This window comes from Nycticebus coucang, chromosome 20 (assembly GCF_027406575.1).
Source record: "Nycticebus coucang isolate mNycCou1 chromosome 20, mNycCou1.pri, whole genome shotgun sequence".
In the NCBI taxonomy this organism is placed as follows: Eukaryota; Metazoa; Chordata; class Mammalia; order Primates; family Lorisidae; genus Nycticebus; species Nycticebus coucang.
Window position 1 is genome coordinate 54,261,804 of NC_069799.1, and position 20,347 is coordinate 54,282,150.

Below are 20,347 nucleotides of genomic sequence, written 5' to 3' on the forward strand. Positions count from 1 at the left end.
TATACCTTTTCAATGTGGGTATGTCTGGCATTTTGTTTATTAGTTTTGAGGTCATGATTTTATTCAGATAAGAAATATTCTCAGCTATTTTATTCCCTCTTAGCAGTTTTTGATATTCTAATCTAGATTTCTAGAAATCCTAACTGTAGCCTCTTCAGTCTATTTTTCATATGTCACATATATCATAAGTGTTGTTTTATTTTTTTTACTATTTTTTTTGTATTTCTGTTATATTCTGAGTTCCTTAATAATACCTTCCAATTTATTACTTCTCTCTTCAGCTCTTTTTAACTTAGAATTGGATTTTATTTTAAATTTCCATGCCTAGTTTTCATGCCTCATTTTTATTGAATCAGCTGCTGTTTTACTTTTAACATCTTTTGCTTTTTATAAATCCCATTTCTTCCCTTAAGTTTTTGATAATTTTAAGCATATTTATTTAAACTTGTTTTTCAGTTAATTTATTCTTTTTATTTCACCAGGAGTACTTTTTCTTTCTTTCTTTCTTTTTTTTTTTTTTTTACCTACTGTCTTGTTTTTGTTTTTTGTTTTTGGCCAGGGCCGGTTTGAACCCACCACCTCCGGCATATGGGGCCGGCGCCTTACTCCTTCGAGCCATAGGTGCCGCCCCATTTTATCTACTGTCTTTTTATCTTTTTTTTCTTTTTTTATTGCATTGGAGATTTATTTGTGAACTCATCTTAAATTGGTATTCTCTCTCCTGATGCTTTTCTGTACGGCATTTTTAGGGCTGTTTTCTCCAGGTTTCCCTCTATTCTTCAGTCAAACCTTTTATTGCTTCAAGGCTCCTATGGTGCCATCACATCAGGGATCCTGAATCTGTAGCTCTTCTTCCCCTAGAAGACCTGATTGAAGTTCCAGTTGCAAGGCAGTCTGTGATGTTTGCTAGGACAGATATTTAGCTTCATAAAAGCTGCATATCAGGGCAACATTTGCACCTGTCCCTCATCCTAATTTCACGAGCGCAGAACTGTGTGTGTACACCCAGTTTCCCGCAGTGATCCTCTAATTCACCACCTAACTGGAAACACTTTTGCTTCTCTTTCTTTGATGGAAGTCAGAACAACCAGCCAATTTTTGCCTATTTTTACAGTCTAGAGTCAAATGCTTCTTGCTAAATATAGTTTTTCTACTTTTTATATCACATTACTTTTAATAGCTATGCCACATTTTTATATTGACCTAGTTGACTACGCTTACTTTGCAAATGAGTATTATAGAAGAGATTGTTGGGAGTTTAGGGTATAACTATTCTCTCTTTTCTTTCTTTTTTTTTTTTGTAGAGACAGAGTCTCACTTTACTGCCCTCAGTAGAGGGCCAGGATGTCACAGGACTCACAGCAACCTCCAAGCTTTTGGGCTTACATGATTCTCTTGCCTCAGCCTCCTGAGCAGCTGGGACTACAGGCGCCTGCCACAACGCCTGGCTATTTTTTTTTGTTGTTGTTGCAGTTTGGCCGAGGCCAGGATTTGAACCCGCTACCCTCGGTATATAGGGCCGGCGCCCTACTCACTGAGCCACAGGCGCCACCCCATTCTCTCTTTTCTTATCAAGAGTCTAACTGAAAATCTAAGTCTCTATGACATACAAGCATGGCCTTTTGTCTACTAGGATCTTTACATCTGCTGCATCTAAATAAAGTTCTAATGCCCCTCATGACTTTCTTGATCACTCCTGGGTGCATCAATTTTGTGGCGGGCTCTCTACATCACAGGATCAGTCTTATTTCATGATTTGACTGCTTGATGTTGTATAACACTGAAAACCTCAAATCATCTGCATTTCTCCCCCCACCCACCTTAGCAGGGGCCATTTTTAGGAAGGTGGAGCCCATCTGAGAACAAAGAAATTGGCATTTTCTTTCTGCCTCAGCTGCTTCCCTCTCAGGACCATCTGGTCCACTTGCATGGGGATCTGGGGAATGCAGCGGAAAAGGAGAGAAAGAACATTCTGATTTCAGAGTGCTTCTAGTACTCTGGGCCTGACAGGTGTTTATAGATGCATCTGTGATCTCAGCCATAGCACTCTGAAGGTGCCTGATCTTGTCTGTGGCACAGTTAGTATCTGGGCTAGAAGACTGGCTGGAAATACTGGGTGTTTCAGGCTTAAAACAAAACAAAACAACCTCCCCACCCCAAGGATCTGGATTTTTCAGAAGGCTGTTTTGGAGTTCCTTTACTTTGGGGTCTCCGCAACTTCTGACAGAGCCACCTTGGGGGATATATTTTTAAAACCACCAGATTGATAATATTAATATGGTTAGGACATTCTGTCTCTAACATTTGTATGCTTTTGACCCACTTGGAAGAGAAGGCATGAAGTTCTTTTCCAATGTTCCTAGCTACTCTGTTTCACTCTGCTCTTCCGTTATGGGCCAACAGCCACAGCAACTGTCTTTAGATACCTGTACGCTTGACAAATACCATCCTGAGAGCTTCCACCACTATGGGAAACATATCGGTGCTCTCTGAGAGGGTCTCCTTGAAGTCAATTCCACTGTGATTTTTCTTGAAGGGTGCATGTAACTCATAGTATGGCCAAGAAATCTTCACAAGTTCACTGCCCCCAAATTCCTCTCAATACTTTTTATAGCCTTCAGATAGCACAAAGGATCTACAAATCACAGTCTCATAGCCTTGATAATCTGTTGTTTACTTATCCGTATACCTTCATCTAAACATCTACTTAATATCTTGTCACAATATGTTTCTTAGGAAAATGAGATAACAGGTGGAAATTGTTGGGTGGGGCCTCTGGTTAAGCCCTTTTTTTCCTTCTGCCATATATATGGCAGGAGAATCACAGAATTGTTTCGGATACCCTTGAACAAGGGAAACAATGCCAGTCATCACTTACCACTAGAATTTGTATAAGAAAAGCAATTATTCCTTAGGTTTTAAAGCAAGATCTCTTATGTTATTAGTAACTAGATGGTCTTTCTAATTGACTCACATATCGATTAAAAGATTCACCAACATAACTGAGCTGGCCCAGAGCCTCTGCTATGCCCCATTCTGGGCCGTGGGAGAAAGGACGCTTTGGCCTCTCTCCTGTTCTTGTGGCCCCGTGGGCTGGCTTTCTGCTGGGTTTGGCCAGTGGAAAATAAGAGTTGGGGTATGGGGGGTGGAAGGAGAGAAACTCTGGGACGTGTCCTGCCTGCTTCCTCCAGCTTCTCCACTGTGGCAGTAGCACCTGGTTTCCCAATTTGGAACTTCCTATGAAGCTCCTTTGTCAGTGTCAACTTGCAGTGGGAACTGCTCCTTCAAGATCGACCCCTGGTCTCTCCAATTTAGGCTTTGTGCTGTGGACAGCCCCGTGGAGCCTCGGCTGCCCTTGCTCTTTTCACCTTGCCCAGGCCTTTGCTAAAGTAAGAAGCCCCTTCATGCATGTTCTGTTAGTGGAGCCATTGGGGTGAATCCTCTCTCTGCTGCATCTCAGACTGATGCTGCTGTAAAGTAACTCAGAGTGGTTGATGTGGAGCATCTTGTTCTGAGTTCGAGCTTCCTTCCCTCGCACATCACATTTCACATACTTGATGTTCAGGGAATAACTAAGCTTTATATATTGCAGTATTTTGCCATAAAAACAAAAAATATAGGCAAATACTTGTCAATATGAAAATACATTGGTTCCCTAGGGCAATTTATCTTAGTGAAATCTATATTACAAAAATAATATATGCCATTTAATAACATATTACTTTTCATGTGTATAACCATTCCCTTAACACTGTAAAATCTGTAAAAATAGCAAAATCAATAAATTATAATTTACATTGCTATGGAGAAAATTCCTATAATATCACTTGTAATTTCAAGAGTAATATGTGTAAAGCCTTATTTCTCATTAGTGGAGGCTTTACTCAAATGAAACACACCCTCGTTTTGACACTCTGACAAGAGTGTTGTTTAGTTCTTATCTACAACATGAAAAATATAATTCCTAGAAAATTTTCTTATACCAAAGTTAGAATTCCCCATCTACAGGGTATATTCTTCACCCCGTATATTCAGAAAGCATGAACATTTATCCTCAAAAATTGTCAGATGGTGGTGGCACTATACTGAAAAGACTCGCTGTCTTTGATTCTTTGATGCTTTAATTCTGGATTTCCAAACAACACATTCAAAAGAGAGGCATTTTTCAAATTCAATACCAAAGTGCATGTTTATATAACCATATGTAAAAACTCTAACCTCTGATCATGAATAGTCAGGCATAATTTAATCTTAAACTTGGGGACATAAACCATTTTCATTATCTTCTTCCTCATCCCGGTGAAAAGAAAGAAAATGAGTCTTTCTCTGAAGAATACAAAGGGATTCCTTATACCGCCGAGTCACAGACAGCAGATTAGGGCAATGGCAAACATAAACCAGTGCTTTCAGAGGATAAGAAAAGTCCCACGGGGGTTTCAAAATTAAAATGCATTGAACTACTTAGATCTGTCAACATTTCTCTAGTAAGAGGGGTAAGTTCAAAAAGTTCTACCTCATTTGCTAGATCCTGCTTCTGTAAGGCAGAGATCAGCCACCTAGCAACAGCACAAAAGATTCTCCTCTGACAGAGTTCAACTCATGCTGGCTGAGCAGGAAGAAAAGCTGTGTAGGATGAGGGCAGAGCTGGACGGCCCACCGTTCTGGGGCCACGAGGGAGGCCTGGTTGGGGAAATTGTGAAATTCAGTCTGAGGAATGACTTGTTTTGTCAGCATTCTTAGAAGCTCGGGTCTCTGAGCGCCTCCACTGGGCTGTGTCTCTTGCTCCCGTTCAATAAAATGCTTTGGCCACATACACACACGTACCAGGCACAGCAGGGAGAGAATAGGTGTCATTTCCACCAACTATTAAACCTTTGGTCATGCACATACTGGGAAAACTGTTCAAGTGAAAACTGTTGATTAAGATGAAACATTTTCTTATGCAGCGATTTCAGGACGGGTGAAGGAGTGAGCTTTTGGAAGCCCCTGATTCTCCTCCGATAGACAAGTTATCTCTTGTTCTCTCTCTGAAAGCAAGTCCTCTGGCATTAGATACTGCCCTAGAAATAACCCACCACTCGTCTTCTCGGAGGACAGAAATGTCTACTTAACAGTCAAGTCATACCAGAGACCTTGGAAAATATCTGGATCACAAATCCCTGTCAGCAGTGAGCAGGGAACGGAATCTGGGCCATGTCCTTCCTAAGAGAATGCTCTCCCTCCCTGGATAGGTCAACAGGTCATCCAGGAGGAATTTACAGCAGATTGGCAAAGCCATGTAGGTTTCAGCTGCAAAGGCTCTGGCTGTCACCCAGAGCCTAAAAAACCATGTAACAGCCAAGTATACAAATATTCCACTAGGCTTGCTTTCTGGGAAAGGGGCAGACAAGGAAAATTAGGTATTACTGTGCTGTTCATTTTCATGACCCTGCTGGCACATGGGATTGGAGCACGGGCCAGCTTTGGGAGGGGAGTGAGGCAGAAAAGAAGGCTTAAGGAGCTTGGGAAGAGTATTTACTTGCTTCACCTTCAATCGCATTCCTGGTCTGTCTTGCTTGCCTGGTCTGCAGGAAGCACAAAGTGTGTAATGCTTTCTGACAACGGGCGAAGAAAACTCAGGGACCCTTGGCTTAAAGCAGCCATCTGGTTCTGTCTTTTACTGCAAGGGATATTATTTAAAAATAATTAGAACTGTTTTTAAAAATTTTATTTTAAAAATGCTTTTCTAAGTCACAAAAGCAGTATCTGGTCAAATAAAAGTACAGAAACTTGAAAATGAAATCTCCTTTGCCCCAGATTCAATGTTCTGCAGAATTTACTAACTATTCTAACCGTCTGACGTGCATCCTGCCAAGGTTCTTTCTCTTTTTATGTAAACTTTCTCCCCCTCAGAACAGAATCTCAATATGCATATTATTTTGGAATTTGCAATTTTTTGAAATTTTTTTGAAAAATAAAGTGTTTATTTTAGAATAGTTTTTGATTTATAGAAAAAGTATAGAGACAGTCCAGGAAGTTTCCTTATAGCCTAAATCCAGTTTCCCCATTACTAACTTTTTTTTTTTTTTTTTTTTGTAGACACAGAGTCTCACTTTATGGTCCTCGGTAGAGTGCCGTGGCCTCACACAGCTCACAGCAACCTCCAACTCCTGGGCTTAAGCGATTCTCCTGCCTCAGCCTCCCTAGTAGCTGGGACTACAGGCGCCCGCCACAACGCCAGGCTATTTTTTGGTTGCAGTTTGGCCGGGGCCGGGTTTGAATCCGCCACCCTCGGTATATGGGGCCGGCGCCCCACTGACTGAGCCACAGGTGCCGCCCCCCCCATTACTAACTTTTTATATTAGTTTGGTACATTTATTGCCATTAATGAACCAATACTGATGTATCATGCATAATTGAAGTCCATGCTTTACTTACATTTTCTTGTTTTTCATTCGACATCTTTTTTTTTTTTTTTATAGTTTCAGGTTAATTGAGGGTACAAAGAATTAGGTTCCAATGTTTGCAGTTGTTGTAAAGTCCCTCTTATAATTGTGTCCCACCCCCAAGAGGTGTGTCATACATCCCAATACTGTGTCCACTAAGTGGGAGTACACCCATCCCCCTCCCTCCTCCTCAGTCACCACTCCCTCCTTGGCCTGCCCCACAACTTGAATTGATTTGCAGAAATTTGCATTTTCACCTAAAAATATAGGGACTTGTCTATGTCAGGATTTATATCTTCCAGTAAAAAAAGTTAGATAGTATTCCATTACACTAGTTTGAACACAAGTTTGTTTTTAATGTAGTGTTACTGTCAAATACCAGAATGAAAATCAGCACATTGCTGTATTTCTTGTTAATGTGTTAGCAAGATTCCTGTTTTTCCAAAGTGTTGTCTTTCTTCTGTGTTGCATATTTAGTTTTTTGTTTTTGTTTTTTTTTTTTTTTTTGAGACAGAGTCTTACTCTGTCAACTTCAGTAGAGTGCGGTGGCGTCACAGCTCACAGCAACCTCCAACTCTTGGACTTAATCAATTCTCTTGCCTCAGCCTCCCAAGTAGCTGGGACTAGAGGCACCTGCTTAAGTTTTCTTTAATAAAAAAAAAAAAAAAAGGTATATTTCCACAAGCTATTTGTTTAGGTCAATGTCTCTACAGTCTCAAAAAGATTAGATATCACTAACAGTTTTTTTTTTTTTTTTTTGGTCACTTTGATAGGTTAAAAATAGGATTTCAGTGGTTTATTGTGGCCTTATTTATTAATAAGGTTGAATTTTTTTCAGTTGTGTTGACCATTTATTTTCTTTTTTCTATAAACAATCTTTGCCTAGTGATCTATTACATCATTTCCATTGCTTTGAGGGAAAATCATACAGATAACCTCTACCTGGAGTAAATACTGTATATTTTCTCCTGGCTTACTATTGTTTTTTAAAATTTTATTTATGGTGTCTTTCTCCATACTGACGTTTTAATTTTGTTTAAAAAATATTCACATGATCAAATTTTCAAATCTCTTTATATTTTCTTTAATGGTTGCTAGGAAGTTCAGAAAAGATCTTCCAATTTCTAAAATTTGAAATGTTCCCTTACATTATATTTTCTCTAATAATTTTTATAATTTTCCTTATTTATAACTTTAATAATTCTGGAATTAATTCCTGTGTATAATGTTGATAATAATTTATTTTTTAAATTAATGGTCAATCAATTGTCCTAACACCCAATTCTCACGAACTTGAAATGTTACCTATTTTATAATAATTTTATTTAACTACATTAAGGTAAGTGTAGACTTTTATTCTATTCCAACAGTCTGTCTAGTCCTTTTCCAGGTCCACAATATCTACTGCCGTGATTTCACAGCAAGCTTTACTACCAAGTACAATAACTACTAGTCTTTAATTTTGAGTTTAAGATTTACATTTATTTTTCCAGCTGAACATTAAAATTCATTTGCCTATTTCAAAATCAAACAAAAATCTAAACTATTAATTGGATTTAATCAGCCAACTAATTGGCTGTCATTTGCAGCATGTTGAATATTGATTGCTAATTCTAGAAAATGGTTTGTCTATTTTTTTTTTTTGAGCTATTTATTCAAGTTTTCTTTGAGAGTCCTTTATTTGAGTTTTTTTAGCTTTCTTTATGTAGGTCATACACATTCGCTGTTCAGTATAGGCCTAAATCATATATTAAAACTAATTTAACAGTTAGAGGAGTGTCTAAATAGATCCCATCTGAAATTTTTTGTTATTAATTTAATTGGTTGAGGTTTTTATTTTTAAAGGAATAAATCACTTTTTCTAGACTGCGTGCATTGACTCACAAGGAAATAAGGATTTAAAAAAAACTATTAATGACTGTTCTGAAGATATTTCTGTGTATTTTGTTACAGCTTGAGTATCAGTCTTCAATCAGTTTTCTAATAAGCAAAGTGATACATCCCTTGGTCTGCTAGATTAATAAATAAAAAGTCATAAACAAAAATATAATGGAATATGCATCATTTCCTTTGGAGTTTATGAAACTGTTTTGCATAATTCCCTAAAGGGCAAGAGAAAAAGTCAAGCAATCTTTGATATGCAATATAAATAATTCCCCAAAGAAATCAGGAGGCCTGTTTTTGTTTATTCTTGCTTTGGGTATGCAAATGTATTCCTTATCTGTGTCCTAACTTTATTCAGAAGCATACATTGCATAAACCAGAAAATGGTTCTATTTATAAATTAATTTTATCCTTTGTTATCCAAAAAGAGAAGCACAGAAATTGAAATAAAAAGAGAAAGAAAATACAGACCCAAAATTCATCTGAAATAGAAGAATATCCAAATAAAAACTTTTATAAAAACCCAATGAAAATGTTAAAAACAAGGATTAATGAGTATTATTCAAACTGTATACCCTACATAACACAAGATGTGGGAAAAAACATGCAAAATCATATTAAATCATTGGTTTAAAAAAATAGTCACATCTTCCTTTCTCTTATTCACAGATAAATGTCAATTGTGTCATTATCTGCTATTTTACTGTAATAATCGTGCTCTATTATATCACCCCCACGCTCAGCGAGCCAGCTGTAATAACTGTTAAAAAAACAGACGGTGCTTCTTACCGACACATCGGACCATTTTTCTCCACCACACAAGTCCCACCATTTCTGCAGTAGTTTAATGGACACTCTAAAAAGAAGAATGACAAAGAACACAATTAATTGTAAGTATTATCTGCAGGAAAAAGGACATATCACGGTGAGTCACTGCATTAAATCCAATCTTTGCAAGTAAATTGCTTCCCAGCTGTTAAAAGGAAAAGAATTCTCCTAGAGATCTTACTTTTCTATAACCACTAAAATTTGCTCAGTGATCCTTGCTGCCTCAGTTGTGAGTGGTCCTCAAAAGGAGAAGACTGTGCAAATTGATTTTATTCACTGTTTTTGTCTTTAAATTTATTTTTTGCAAGTTCTTTGTTTTTTTTTTTTTGAATCAACATAATCGTACATATGTAGGGGGTACATAGTGATGTTTTATTGCATAGAATATATAGTGATCAGTCCAGACTAAAAAGCACCTCGAACATTTATCATTCCTTTGTATTTATAACCTACAATATTCTTCTTCTAGGTATTTGAAACTATAAGATATAATATAGTATGGCTAACCGTCATCATCCTACAGTGCTGTAGAACACTACAACTTCTCCACTTGATCAGGTACAATTGACTCATTTAGAATTGTGCCTGCTTTGTGATTACACTGAAATGTTTTGTTGAGTGAAATGTTTCTTTTCTTTAGTTCTACACAACAGTCCCCTATCAGGGTAGGCCAATGCTCCTGCCTGGGTGACTCTGTCACTGTGTGCATGACAAGTCACTTGCACACATGTGTGTTCCAACCTCTACCTCTATAACCAGTGTCAGAATAGCTCAGGTGTGCCCCCCAGGCCCAGTCCCATTATTTCACTGCTTGTGTTCCAGAAAGAGTTCCAAAATTGCTTTGAAGGGTGGAAATTATGCATTGGTGTACAAGTATTTTAAGTATTATATACTTCCTTATAGGGTTGTAAGGAGGAGACAATGGAATTTGGGGGTAATATTTCTATACTAATGAATGGTATTGCTCTTATTCATCTCTCTCTATTTGGGGAAGGTTTTTAGAATTGCCTCTGAAATCTAATTCCATTACCATCACCCTTTCCAGCTTCACTGCCTTCTTTTCCTCTTACAATAGTAGTCATAATCAACATTATCACTTAACAAAGACCTGGTGTAGGTCAAGAACTGTCCCACAAGTTTTAACTTCACTGAAGCCTCATAATATTACATGTTATATACCCCAACTATCCTCATTTTGCAGAGGTAAAAACTGAGGCCTCCGATGGTTAACATAATGTGCTTGAGTTAATAGCAAAGAAGCATCTGAACTAGAACTAAATCCAGGTCATCTAATCCCAAAGCCTGTTATTCTAAAAACATTAAATGATTTGCTGTTTAGCTCTGGATTTCTACAACTGCTAGCAGTTCTTGATATCACGGGCTCACGAACCCCTTGAATCCGAGCGTCTATGCACTGTCACACATGAATATGCACGTATGTGAGAATCTGAATGGAGTCTGAACTGATTCTAGGAATCAACCAGAAGATTCTGTGCAGCAGACCAATTCCCCAGAGGGTGAGATTCTTCTCTTTCTCTTGAAATCCCAGCACAGTGACTGTAGGAGACAACAGTTGGTGTCATATGAGACTGCAAACTAATACAACCTTTTTGGAAGGAAGTTCGGAGAATCCTCAAAGAACTCCAATTAGACCTGTCATTTGATCCTGCAATCCCATTACTGGGCATCTACCCAAAAGAAAAAAAAATCATTTTATCATAAGGACATTTGTACTAGGCTATTTATTGTAGCTCAATTTACAATCACCAGAATGTGGAAACAACCTAAATGCCCACCAACCCAGGAATGGATTAACAAGCTATAGGTTGTGTATACCATGGAATACTATTCAGCCATTAAAAAAGATGCGGACCGGTGGTGCCTATGGCTCAAAGGAGTAGGGCACCAGCCCCATATGCTGGAGGCGGTGGGTTTAAACCCAGCCCCGGCCAAAATAACTGCATAAAAAAAAAAAAAAAAAAAAAAAAAAGATGGAGACTTACATCTTTTGGTGTTAACCTAGATAGAGTTGGAATGCATTCTTCCTGGAAAAGTATCATAAGAATGGAGAAGCAAGAATTCAATGCACTCAATTCTAATATGAAGGCAGTATATGATCTAATATATACCCACAAAAGTGGAAAAACTCAAATCAATTCAAGGTGGGGGGGAGAGAGACAGGAGTGTAGAGAGGGAAGGAAGGAGGATGGTGGGGGGGTCACGGTGTATGGCACACCTCTTGGGGGTGGGGCACAACTATAAGAGGGCTTTACCTAACAAATGCAAACAGTGTAACCTAATACTTTGTGCCCTCAATGAACCTGAAACAATAAAAAAAAAAAAAAGTTGGTATTATAGAAGCAGAGAGCAGAACAGTGCTTACCAGAGACAGGGGAGAGAGCTTGGTTAGCAGGTACAAAGTTACAATGAACAAGAGGAATATCTCCCAGTGTTCTATTGCAGAACGATGGGTTAATAGTATGTTACTGTACATATAAACTAGCCAGGACAGCAGCCTTTGAATGTTCTTACCACAAAAAGATGATAAATACATGAGGTGATGGATTTGGTAACGACCCTCATTTAATCACCATGCAACAAATGTACATGTAACAAAATGTCAAATTTTACCCCATGAATACATACAAAGTGTCAATTAAAAAAATTTTTAAAAATTTTAAAAATTGATAAAAGATAGCTGGGCATTGTGGCGGGCGCCTGTAGTCCCAGCTACTTGGGAGGCTGAGGCAAGAGAATTGCTAAGCCCAGGAGTTGGATGTTGCTGTGAGCTGTGTGAGGCCACGGCACTCTACGGAGGGCCATAAAGTGAGACTCTGTCTCTACAAAAAAAAAAAAAAATTTGATAAAAGATACTTGAAATAGCTCCATCTAATTCCCTAGAAGTTTTTGTGTTTGTGTTTGGTTTTTAACCCTTCTGAAACTTTGTCAGTAGGCATTACATGTATTATTATCTTCATGTCCTATCCTATAATTTTTTATTTTTACTGCCTTTCCCAATTCTCCTTCAAATGGGTGATTGTCATAATTAGAGCATCAGCTTAGCTTCTACTACTGCAAATAAAATACTTTCATTTTAGGGCGGCGCCTGTGGCTCAGTGAGTAGGGCGCCAGCCCCATATGCCGAGGGTGGCGGGTTCAAACCCAGCCCTGGCCAAACTGCAACCAAAAAATAGCCGGGCGTTGTGGTGGGCGCCTGTAGTCCCAGCTGCTCGGGAGGCTGAGGCAAGAGAATGGCGTAAGCCCAAGAGTTAGAGATTGCTGTGAGCCGTGTGATGCCACGGAACTCTACCCGAGGGCGGTACAGTGAGACTCTGTCTCTACAAAAAAAAAAAAAAAAAATACTTTCATTTTAAATTCAGCTGGACAAATTCTGATTGATAATTTCCTGTTGTGTAAGCAAACAAGATTCAAAAATAATATGTTCTTTTAACACAGTATAACTGAGGAATGGACAGGACTCACTGAAATATACTTAACCTGCAACCCTTAAGCAGTGCGTGAGCTGGGTGTCCTGTTAATGACTTAAACCTCGAGGTAAGGGAGACCAGATGCTTGCCATCTGTTCTGTGACCACTATGGGAATTATTGGATGCCCTAAGACTTTTGGGCTTACAAAAGTCTGTGAAATGATGACCTTAAAAGAATGTTAAGTTTGGAAATGATAGGAATGTGTAATGTGTACTGAAAAATTTTTGGCATGCATGAGGCTTACAGGCATTCTTAAAAACAGAAGATGGATGTTAATATATTTGATTGATAAGCCAAAAATGCATGCAAATGTACATACAAAAATATAATATAGATTTTAGTTCTAGAAACCCCATTTCACTAGTTCTTTCTTTTACTCCAGCTATGTCAATTTGACCTACACTGCTTTGTAAGTGAACTGTAAGGAATGGGTGACTAGGAGACAGAGCCACGAAAAGGTACTCCACCGTGTTAGCTACAGCTTGTCCACCTCTTGGTAAGAATGACAACTCTTCTGGTTTCCTGGCCCCATTTTTAATCACTGAACATGTCAACACAGAGAATAAATCATAACATGTTCTAATATATTTTTGCCAATATGCGGCCACCCCCAAAACAACCTTACCCTTATGTAAATAAGTTTGGATACTGGACATAAATACTGTATCTTAATAGTTTCAAAGGATGGAACTATCTCATGAATAGTTTTCTTACTCTCTATAAAGAGAGCAACAATATTTCCCTTTGGGTATCTTACCTGAAGCATAAGAATGCCTAATGGAGAAATAATGACAAAGATAATTCATCTTTGCATAGTTTATGGAGCCAGACCCGCTCACTTCTTAATTTCCTTTTGTACTTGTAAAATTCAGTTTTATGTGACTTTCAGCGATATCAAAAGTAAGACTTTTTGTGCTATAATTTGATTATTATTATTATCATGCTTTTATCACTTATCTCATAATGTTCTCCTCTCTTGAAAGATATAAAGAATATATATATTCTTACCTAGTTATGATATAAAATATTTCCAATTTACTTAGAAAATCTGATTGAATGTATCTTTTATCATTAATTTATATTATCTTTTACTTGTGACAGAATTATATGGCCAACTATCCTTATTTCATATATAGCCTGTATGAAATAAAAATTCAATTACTTAGAAAAGATGTTAACAATGGACGGCAATAAATTAGAGAATTTTAAAGCAGTTTTGATAAAAGTATAATCACAGATTTACACTATCAGCTTTTGCACTATATTAATGCTTCAGGGTCAGAAGAAAGAAAAATGTTTAAAAGTCAACCCAAAGTTTAATAAATTTACTTTTAAATCCATAACTAGCTCATGCAAATAAGAAGTTCTTATAAAGCAGTGGGAAAAAAAAGACTATAAGTTTTAAAAATTATTTACATTACATTATATAGGGTTTCCTTATTATAGAAGCCAAGCAATTTTCAGAGATTACTAAATGCTAATAATATAAAATTATATTATGTCACATTAAAATAATGTGTTTGATTTTTCTTTATTTATTGAATATTCTCTAGAACAAACTTGAAGTCATTATATTATAGGTATATAAATTTTTTTATAAATGTAGCAATTAAAGTCAACATTCTTCCCACCCCTCAGCCAACATGGAAGTTCAATTATTATATGCTTGGCATCAGTGAGAATCTCAATTTTTAAAATTTTTTATTATACATGGGTTAAGTTACTGATTCACATTGCAAAGAATTTTTCTCTCTTTTTTTTGAGACAGAGTCTCACTTTGTCACCCTCTGTAGAGTGCCCTGGCATTACAGCCCACAGTACCCTCAGTCTCTTGGGTTTAAGTGATTCTCTTGCCTCAGCTGCTCAAGTAGCTGGGACTACAGGGGCCCACCACAACACTCAGCTATTTTAGAGATAAGGTCTTGCTCTTGCTCAGACTGGTCTTGAGCTCCTGAACTCAGGCAATCCACCTGCCTGGGCCTCCCAGAGTGCTAGGATTAGAGGTGTGAGCCACTGCACCCAGCCTCACAAATAATATTTGAATGGAAGTGGAGCACCTGAGCAGCTGGACTCATCGAGTTGGAGGTCCATGCAGTCAACAGAACCATCGCAGCGCTGGGGAGCTGGGACACAGCTCTCAGAGGAAGGACACACCAGAGCTCCGTTAGAACAGCTCTTATTGGCTGGAAAACAAAATAAACATCATGGTTGAAAGCATGTCTTCTTTTTTTTCCCCAATACATTTCTAATAATGAAATAATAAGACAGTTTATTGTGTTACCCTTTATTTTTCTCCAGTTCTATATTTTAGAAGATTTATCGACTTAAAATTTCCTGCCAAAACTTGTGGGTGCAATCATTTCCTAGATGTGCACGCTTACGGGCTGAATTGTGTCCCCACCATGTTCATGGTTCAAACTCTCACCCATAATAAGACTGTTTTTAGAGATACGGCTTTTACGAAGGTAATTAGGGTTAAGAGAGGTCATCAAGCAAAGGCCTTAATCCAGTATAACTAATGACCTAGAAGGGAGAGACATCAGGAATGCACTTGCACAGAGAGGCCGTGTGAGGATACAGTGAGAAGATGATCCTCTGAAAGCCCAGAGAGAGGCCTGGATCTTGAACTTCTAGACTCCAGAACAGTGAGACAACACATCTTTGTTGTTTAAACCACCTGATTTGTGGCATTTGGTTATGGCAGCCCGTTGTGAGCAGTGCACGCTTTAGGTAGTACTATATATGCAATCAAATACATTGTATGTACTCAGAGCCTGGATTTATTTTAGAAGAAGAGTCAACTTTTACGTCAAGGCAACTGCTCCTGCATTTCCATTGCTCCAGTAATGTTCCCCATATGATATGTGATCAAACAGACAGAGACTGCAACTTGCTTGAAGTTCATCAGCGTCCATGTGGGGCATAATTCATGGGAGATCCCTGGGTGCCTGCTAGGCCTGCGTGGTGATGTAGGTCACTGACACTGCGACCCTGCATCCTGCATCCTGGAGGGATTTTAGTCATTCTACAGTCTCCTGTTGGGGGCCACACGAGGAGCGTGGTCTGACTTCAAGAGGCAAGGAGATTAATAGGATGGGGATCTATTGCTCATGAGACTGTGGTTATTTCAGAAAAATGTCTTTATTGGTACCTGTCAAAAGCACTGGCAACTATTCAATGGCTATCTAGTCCAGCAAAGGACTCTACCACCATCCTTCAATAAGACTCTTGATTAATTCAATTATATATGTTTTGTTCATCAAGAAGCTTGGTTCTTAGTCCTGGGACTGTATTTTTGTATTCTGGGCTGTTCTGTATTTTCTGGTTTTCTTCATACACTAGTTTTGGTCTATGATGTTGGTTGATGTTTGTCTTATCTTTGAACATTTTTTATGGGATAGCTTGTTTATCTAGTATTGTTATATTTGTGGAGCAGAGGGAACGTGTCAAAGCATGAACTCACTGCACTAATTTGTAGAAAGTCTGGATAGATTTCAAAAGCACTCAATAATAATGATCCTGAGCTATACTTCTCTTCTAACCCTGCTCCTCTGAGTCCCAGAGTTCAGCAGAGATATGTTGAAGGCAGCAGTGGACAGTCAGAGCTGTCTGGCACTTAACCTGGGTTTGGAAAGAATAGCTCTGTTTGCATCTGATGTACTTAATGGTATAATACACAATTTCTTATTTAAAAATTTTACTCCAAAACCTGCTACTAAAAGTTAAAAAGACACTGGGAGCAGTGGCTCATGCCTATAACCATTGTCTAGGAAGCTAAGGCAGGTGCACTGCCTGAGCTCAGGAGTTAGAGATCAGGCTGACCAAGAGCCAGACCCTGTCTCTACTAAAAATGGCCAGGTGGGTATTTGTAGTCTCAGTTGCTTGGGAGGCTGAGGCAAGAGAATCTCTTGAGCCCAAGAATTTGAGATTGCTATGAGCTATGACACTACAGCATTCTACCCAGGGCACAGAATAAGAGTCTGTCTCACACAGAAAAAAAAAAAAAAAGAAGTTAAAAAGCAATGGTCTGAAAAAATCCTTGCAAAAGAATAAAGACAAGTAAGTCACAACTTTGCAAAGTAAATTGACAATTTAGAAAACTCAGGAATATATATCCCCAAGTATAGGTCTTGTATAGATATTCCCAGTTCTACCCTAAATTATTTCTCCCTTCAAGCCTAACTGTGGGTTGGAAGGAATTGTTGATTTGAGGTCTCATAGACTATTGACACATTCAGTTTAGAGACCTGCCCACCAAAATATATATAAAGTTGGATGTAAAAAGTAGTGTTTTTAAGAATGTGTATCTCCATTAACTGAAAATGCTAGCTTGAAAAATGTAAGCAATACTCTTTATTGAGACTTTTTTCCTAAGGAATTAGAATATCAATTCACAGTAATGAATATGGTTGAGCTTCCATAGCATGGAAGACACTGCACTAAGAACCCAGAGTGGAGGGTTCAGGAGAGAAATTTTGACAATGAGTGACCAGAATATATACAACAATGACAGTAAGGAAACAATAAAAGAGTGAGTAATGGTTCAAAGTAATGGCGAAAGGCACTGCTTCAGGTCAGATGCTGCTGGCAAAGCGCTACTGTAGATAAGTATTACAAAAGAAGAATTTGTGAGCACAGGGAGATCTACAAAGGCTGGAAGCAGGAGTAGAGTCTTGAACTATATTTAAAATTGCATTATTTTTAGAGAAAAGCCATTTAGCAGAGTGGGAAAAAAGCTTGTGGATGGAAAATCAGTAAGTCACATATCGGAACAGTGAGTACAGCAGGCTGTCCTTAACTAGGAAGTTTAGGTAGGGCGGTAAGGCAGATAAAATCTAGAAAAAAAAAAAATAAGACTGGAATTAGATTATAGAAATGACTGAGTTTCCAGGAGAAGGCTGATCTTCAGCTTTTACAAAGGGTTAAATCATTTTAGGATTACATAGACAAGATAAATTACGTTGCAAACCGACTGAACTAAGAAATAGAATAATCGTTCAACTCTTGTAAGAAAAATAGATATTTGTTAAAAATAAATACGTATATACAGGCACACCTTGGTGATACAGCGGGTACAGTTCCAAAAAAGTGAACATTGCATTAACCTAGATCACATCAGATTTTGTTTTCCCGGTGAATATAACAGATATGCTTATACATACCGTAGTTTATTAACTGTGCAACACTATAATATCTCACAAAACCATGCATATACCTTAATTAAAAAATACTTCATTGCTAAATATACTAATGATTATCTGAGCCTTTAGAAAGTCATAATCCTTTTGCTGGTGAAGCGTCTTTTCTCGATGCTGATGGATTTCATTGCTGAGGGTGTTGGTTACTCAAGAATCATGTGACTGTGGCAATTTATAAAAATACGATAAAAATGAAGTTTGCCACATCGATTGACTTTTCTTTCTTAAAAGATGTCTCTGTAGCAGGCAATGCTGTTTCATAGCATTTTACCCAGAATGCTATGAAAGTAGAACTTCTTTCCAAATTGAAGTGAATCCTCTTAAGTGCTGCTGCTGCTTTATTAACTAAGTTTATATAATATTCTAACTCCTCTGTTGTCATTTCAGCAATGTTCACAGCACCTTCTTCACCAGGAGTAGGTTCTAAACCAAGAAACCACCTTCTCTGCTCATCCTTAAGAAGCTCAAGTTTGATCATGAGGTTGCAACAATTCAGTCACATTTCAGGCTCTAGTTCTTCAATTCTAGTTCTGTGATTTCCAGCACATCTACAGTGTCTTCCTCATCTGAAGTCTTGAACTCCTTAAAGTCAACCATGAGGGGTGAAATCAACTTCTTCCAAACCTCTCTTAATATTGATCACATTTTGAACGCCATGTCATTAAGTCATGAATGGTCTTAATGACATCTGGAATGGTGGATACTTTCTAGAACATTGTCAATTTACTTTGCTGAGTTCCAACACAGAAATCACTATTTATGGCAGCCATAGGCTTATGAAATATATTTCCTAAATAATAAACTTTGATAGTTGAAATTACTCTTTGATCCATAGGCTACAGAATGGATGTTGTGTTAGGCAACAAAAACAACATTGATCTCCCTCTATATTTCCTTCAGAGCTCTTGAGTGGCCAGGTACATTGTTGAAGAACATTGATATTTTGAAAGGAGTCTTGAGATCTACTGAAAACAAAGTAGAGCAGTAGATCTCAAGAGTAGGCTTAAAATATTTAATGAGCTATGCTATAAACAGATGTGCTGTCATCCAGGTTTTATTACATTTATAGAGCACAAGCAGAGTACATTTGGCATAATTCTTAAGTGTCCTAGGATTTTTAAAATGACTTTTAGGTAAACGAGCATTGGTTTCAACTTACAATACAGGGTGTCCCAAAAGTCACCCCTGATATTGCCATATGTGGGGGAAATGAGAACTTGAAGCTCAACGTACTTTACACCAAACTATTTACAAAATATTCTCAATGTTTGGCCACCCCTTTGTAAAATTTTGTAATTAATATTTTGTAAATAAAAGTGCATTGGGCTATAATTTCACAATTTTTCTGTATATAGTGACAATGAGGATGATTTTGGAGACACCATATGTAATCACCAGCTACATTATCCCTTAACAAAAGCCAGCCTGTTCTTTGAAATTTGAAGTCAGGCATTGGCTTTTCCTTTCTAGCTATGAAAATATAGATGGCATCATCTTCCAAGATAAGGCTGTCTTGTCTACATTGAAAATCTGTTTAGTGTAGCCACCTTTACAATAATCTTAGCTAGTTCTTCTCTATAACCTGCTACAGCCTTTACGTAAGCACTTACAGCTTCGATTTGAAGTTGTACATTATGGAGCTGGCTTCCTTCCTTAAACTGGTAGCTTCTGATTTTTCTTCTGCAGCTTCCAGCTTCATGGCCTCTCTCAGCCTTCACAGAATTGAAGAGAGTCAGGGCCCTGCTCTGGATTAGGCTTTGGCTCAAGAGAATACTATGTCTGATTTGACCCTCCATCCACACCACTAAAACTTTCTCCATGTCAACATTAGGCTGTTTCATTTTCTTATCATTTCTATGTTCATTGGAATAGCACTTTTGATTTCCTGGAAGAACTTTCCCTTTGTATTCAGAACTTGAATAACTTTTTGGTGCAAGGGACCTAGCTCGCAGCCTAGCCCAGCTTTTTGCATGCCTTTCTCTCTAAGCTTAACTATTTCTACCTTTGGAGTTAGAGTCAGAGATCTGGGCTTCTTCCTTTCATTGCAAAACTTACAGGCTAGCGCAGAATGATTACTGCCTTAGTTTTCATAATTTTGTATCTCAGAGAATAGAGAGGCCTGAGGAGAGGGAGAGAGACGGGGGACAGTCAGTTGGTGGAGCCATCAGAACATACAGGATGTCAATCAAATTCACTGCCATACCCAGGTGCATTTTATGTGCCTCCAAACAATTACAACAGTAACATCCAAGATCACCAATCACAAAGCACCACAAACAGATACAATAATAATGAAAATGTTTGAAATATTTTGAAAACTACCAAATGGGACAGAGACATGAAGTGACCACATGTTTTTGGAAAAAATAATACTGACAGTCTTGCCTGACACATGGTCAACTTTTAAAAAAACAATCTATATAAAGGGCATAAAGCAATTTGCAGTAAATTGAAATATGCCTATATATACACGTATCTATAGCCATGTGTATATATGTGTGTACATATATGTATATACATGCA

The 20,347-nt window shown here is 37.9% G+C and overlaps 1 protein-coding gene across 1 annotated transcript in view; it reads right to left on the minus strand.

Moving 5' to 3' along the window:
* The window catches only part of MALRD1 (MAM and LDL receptor class A domain containing 1), a 513,794-nt gene that overhangs the window by 69,362 nt on the left and 424,085 nt on the right, over positions 1-20,347 (minus strand). Inside the window, exons 35-36 of the mRNA XM_053573250.1 lie at positions 14,684-14,809; positions 9,099-9,165 (exon numbers count right to left, since the gene is read on the minus strand). Of these exons, the coding sequence (XP_053429225.1) occupies positions 9,099-9,165; positions 14,684-14,809 (193 nt within the window). The remainder of the gene's footprint in view (positions 1-9,098; positions 9,166-14,683; positions 14,810-20,347) is intronic.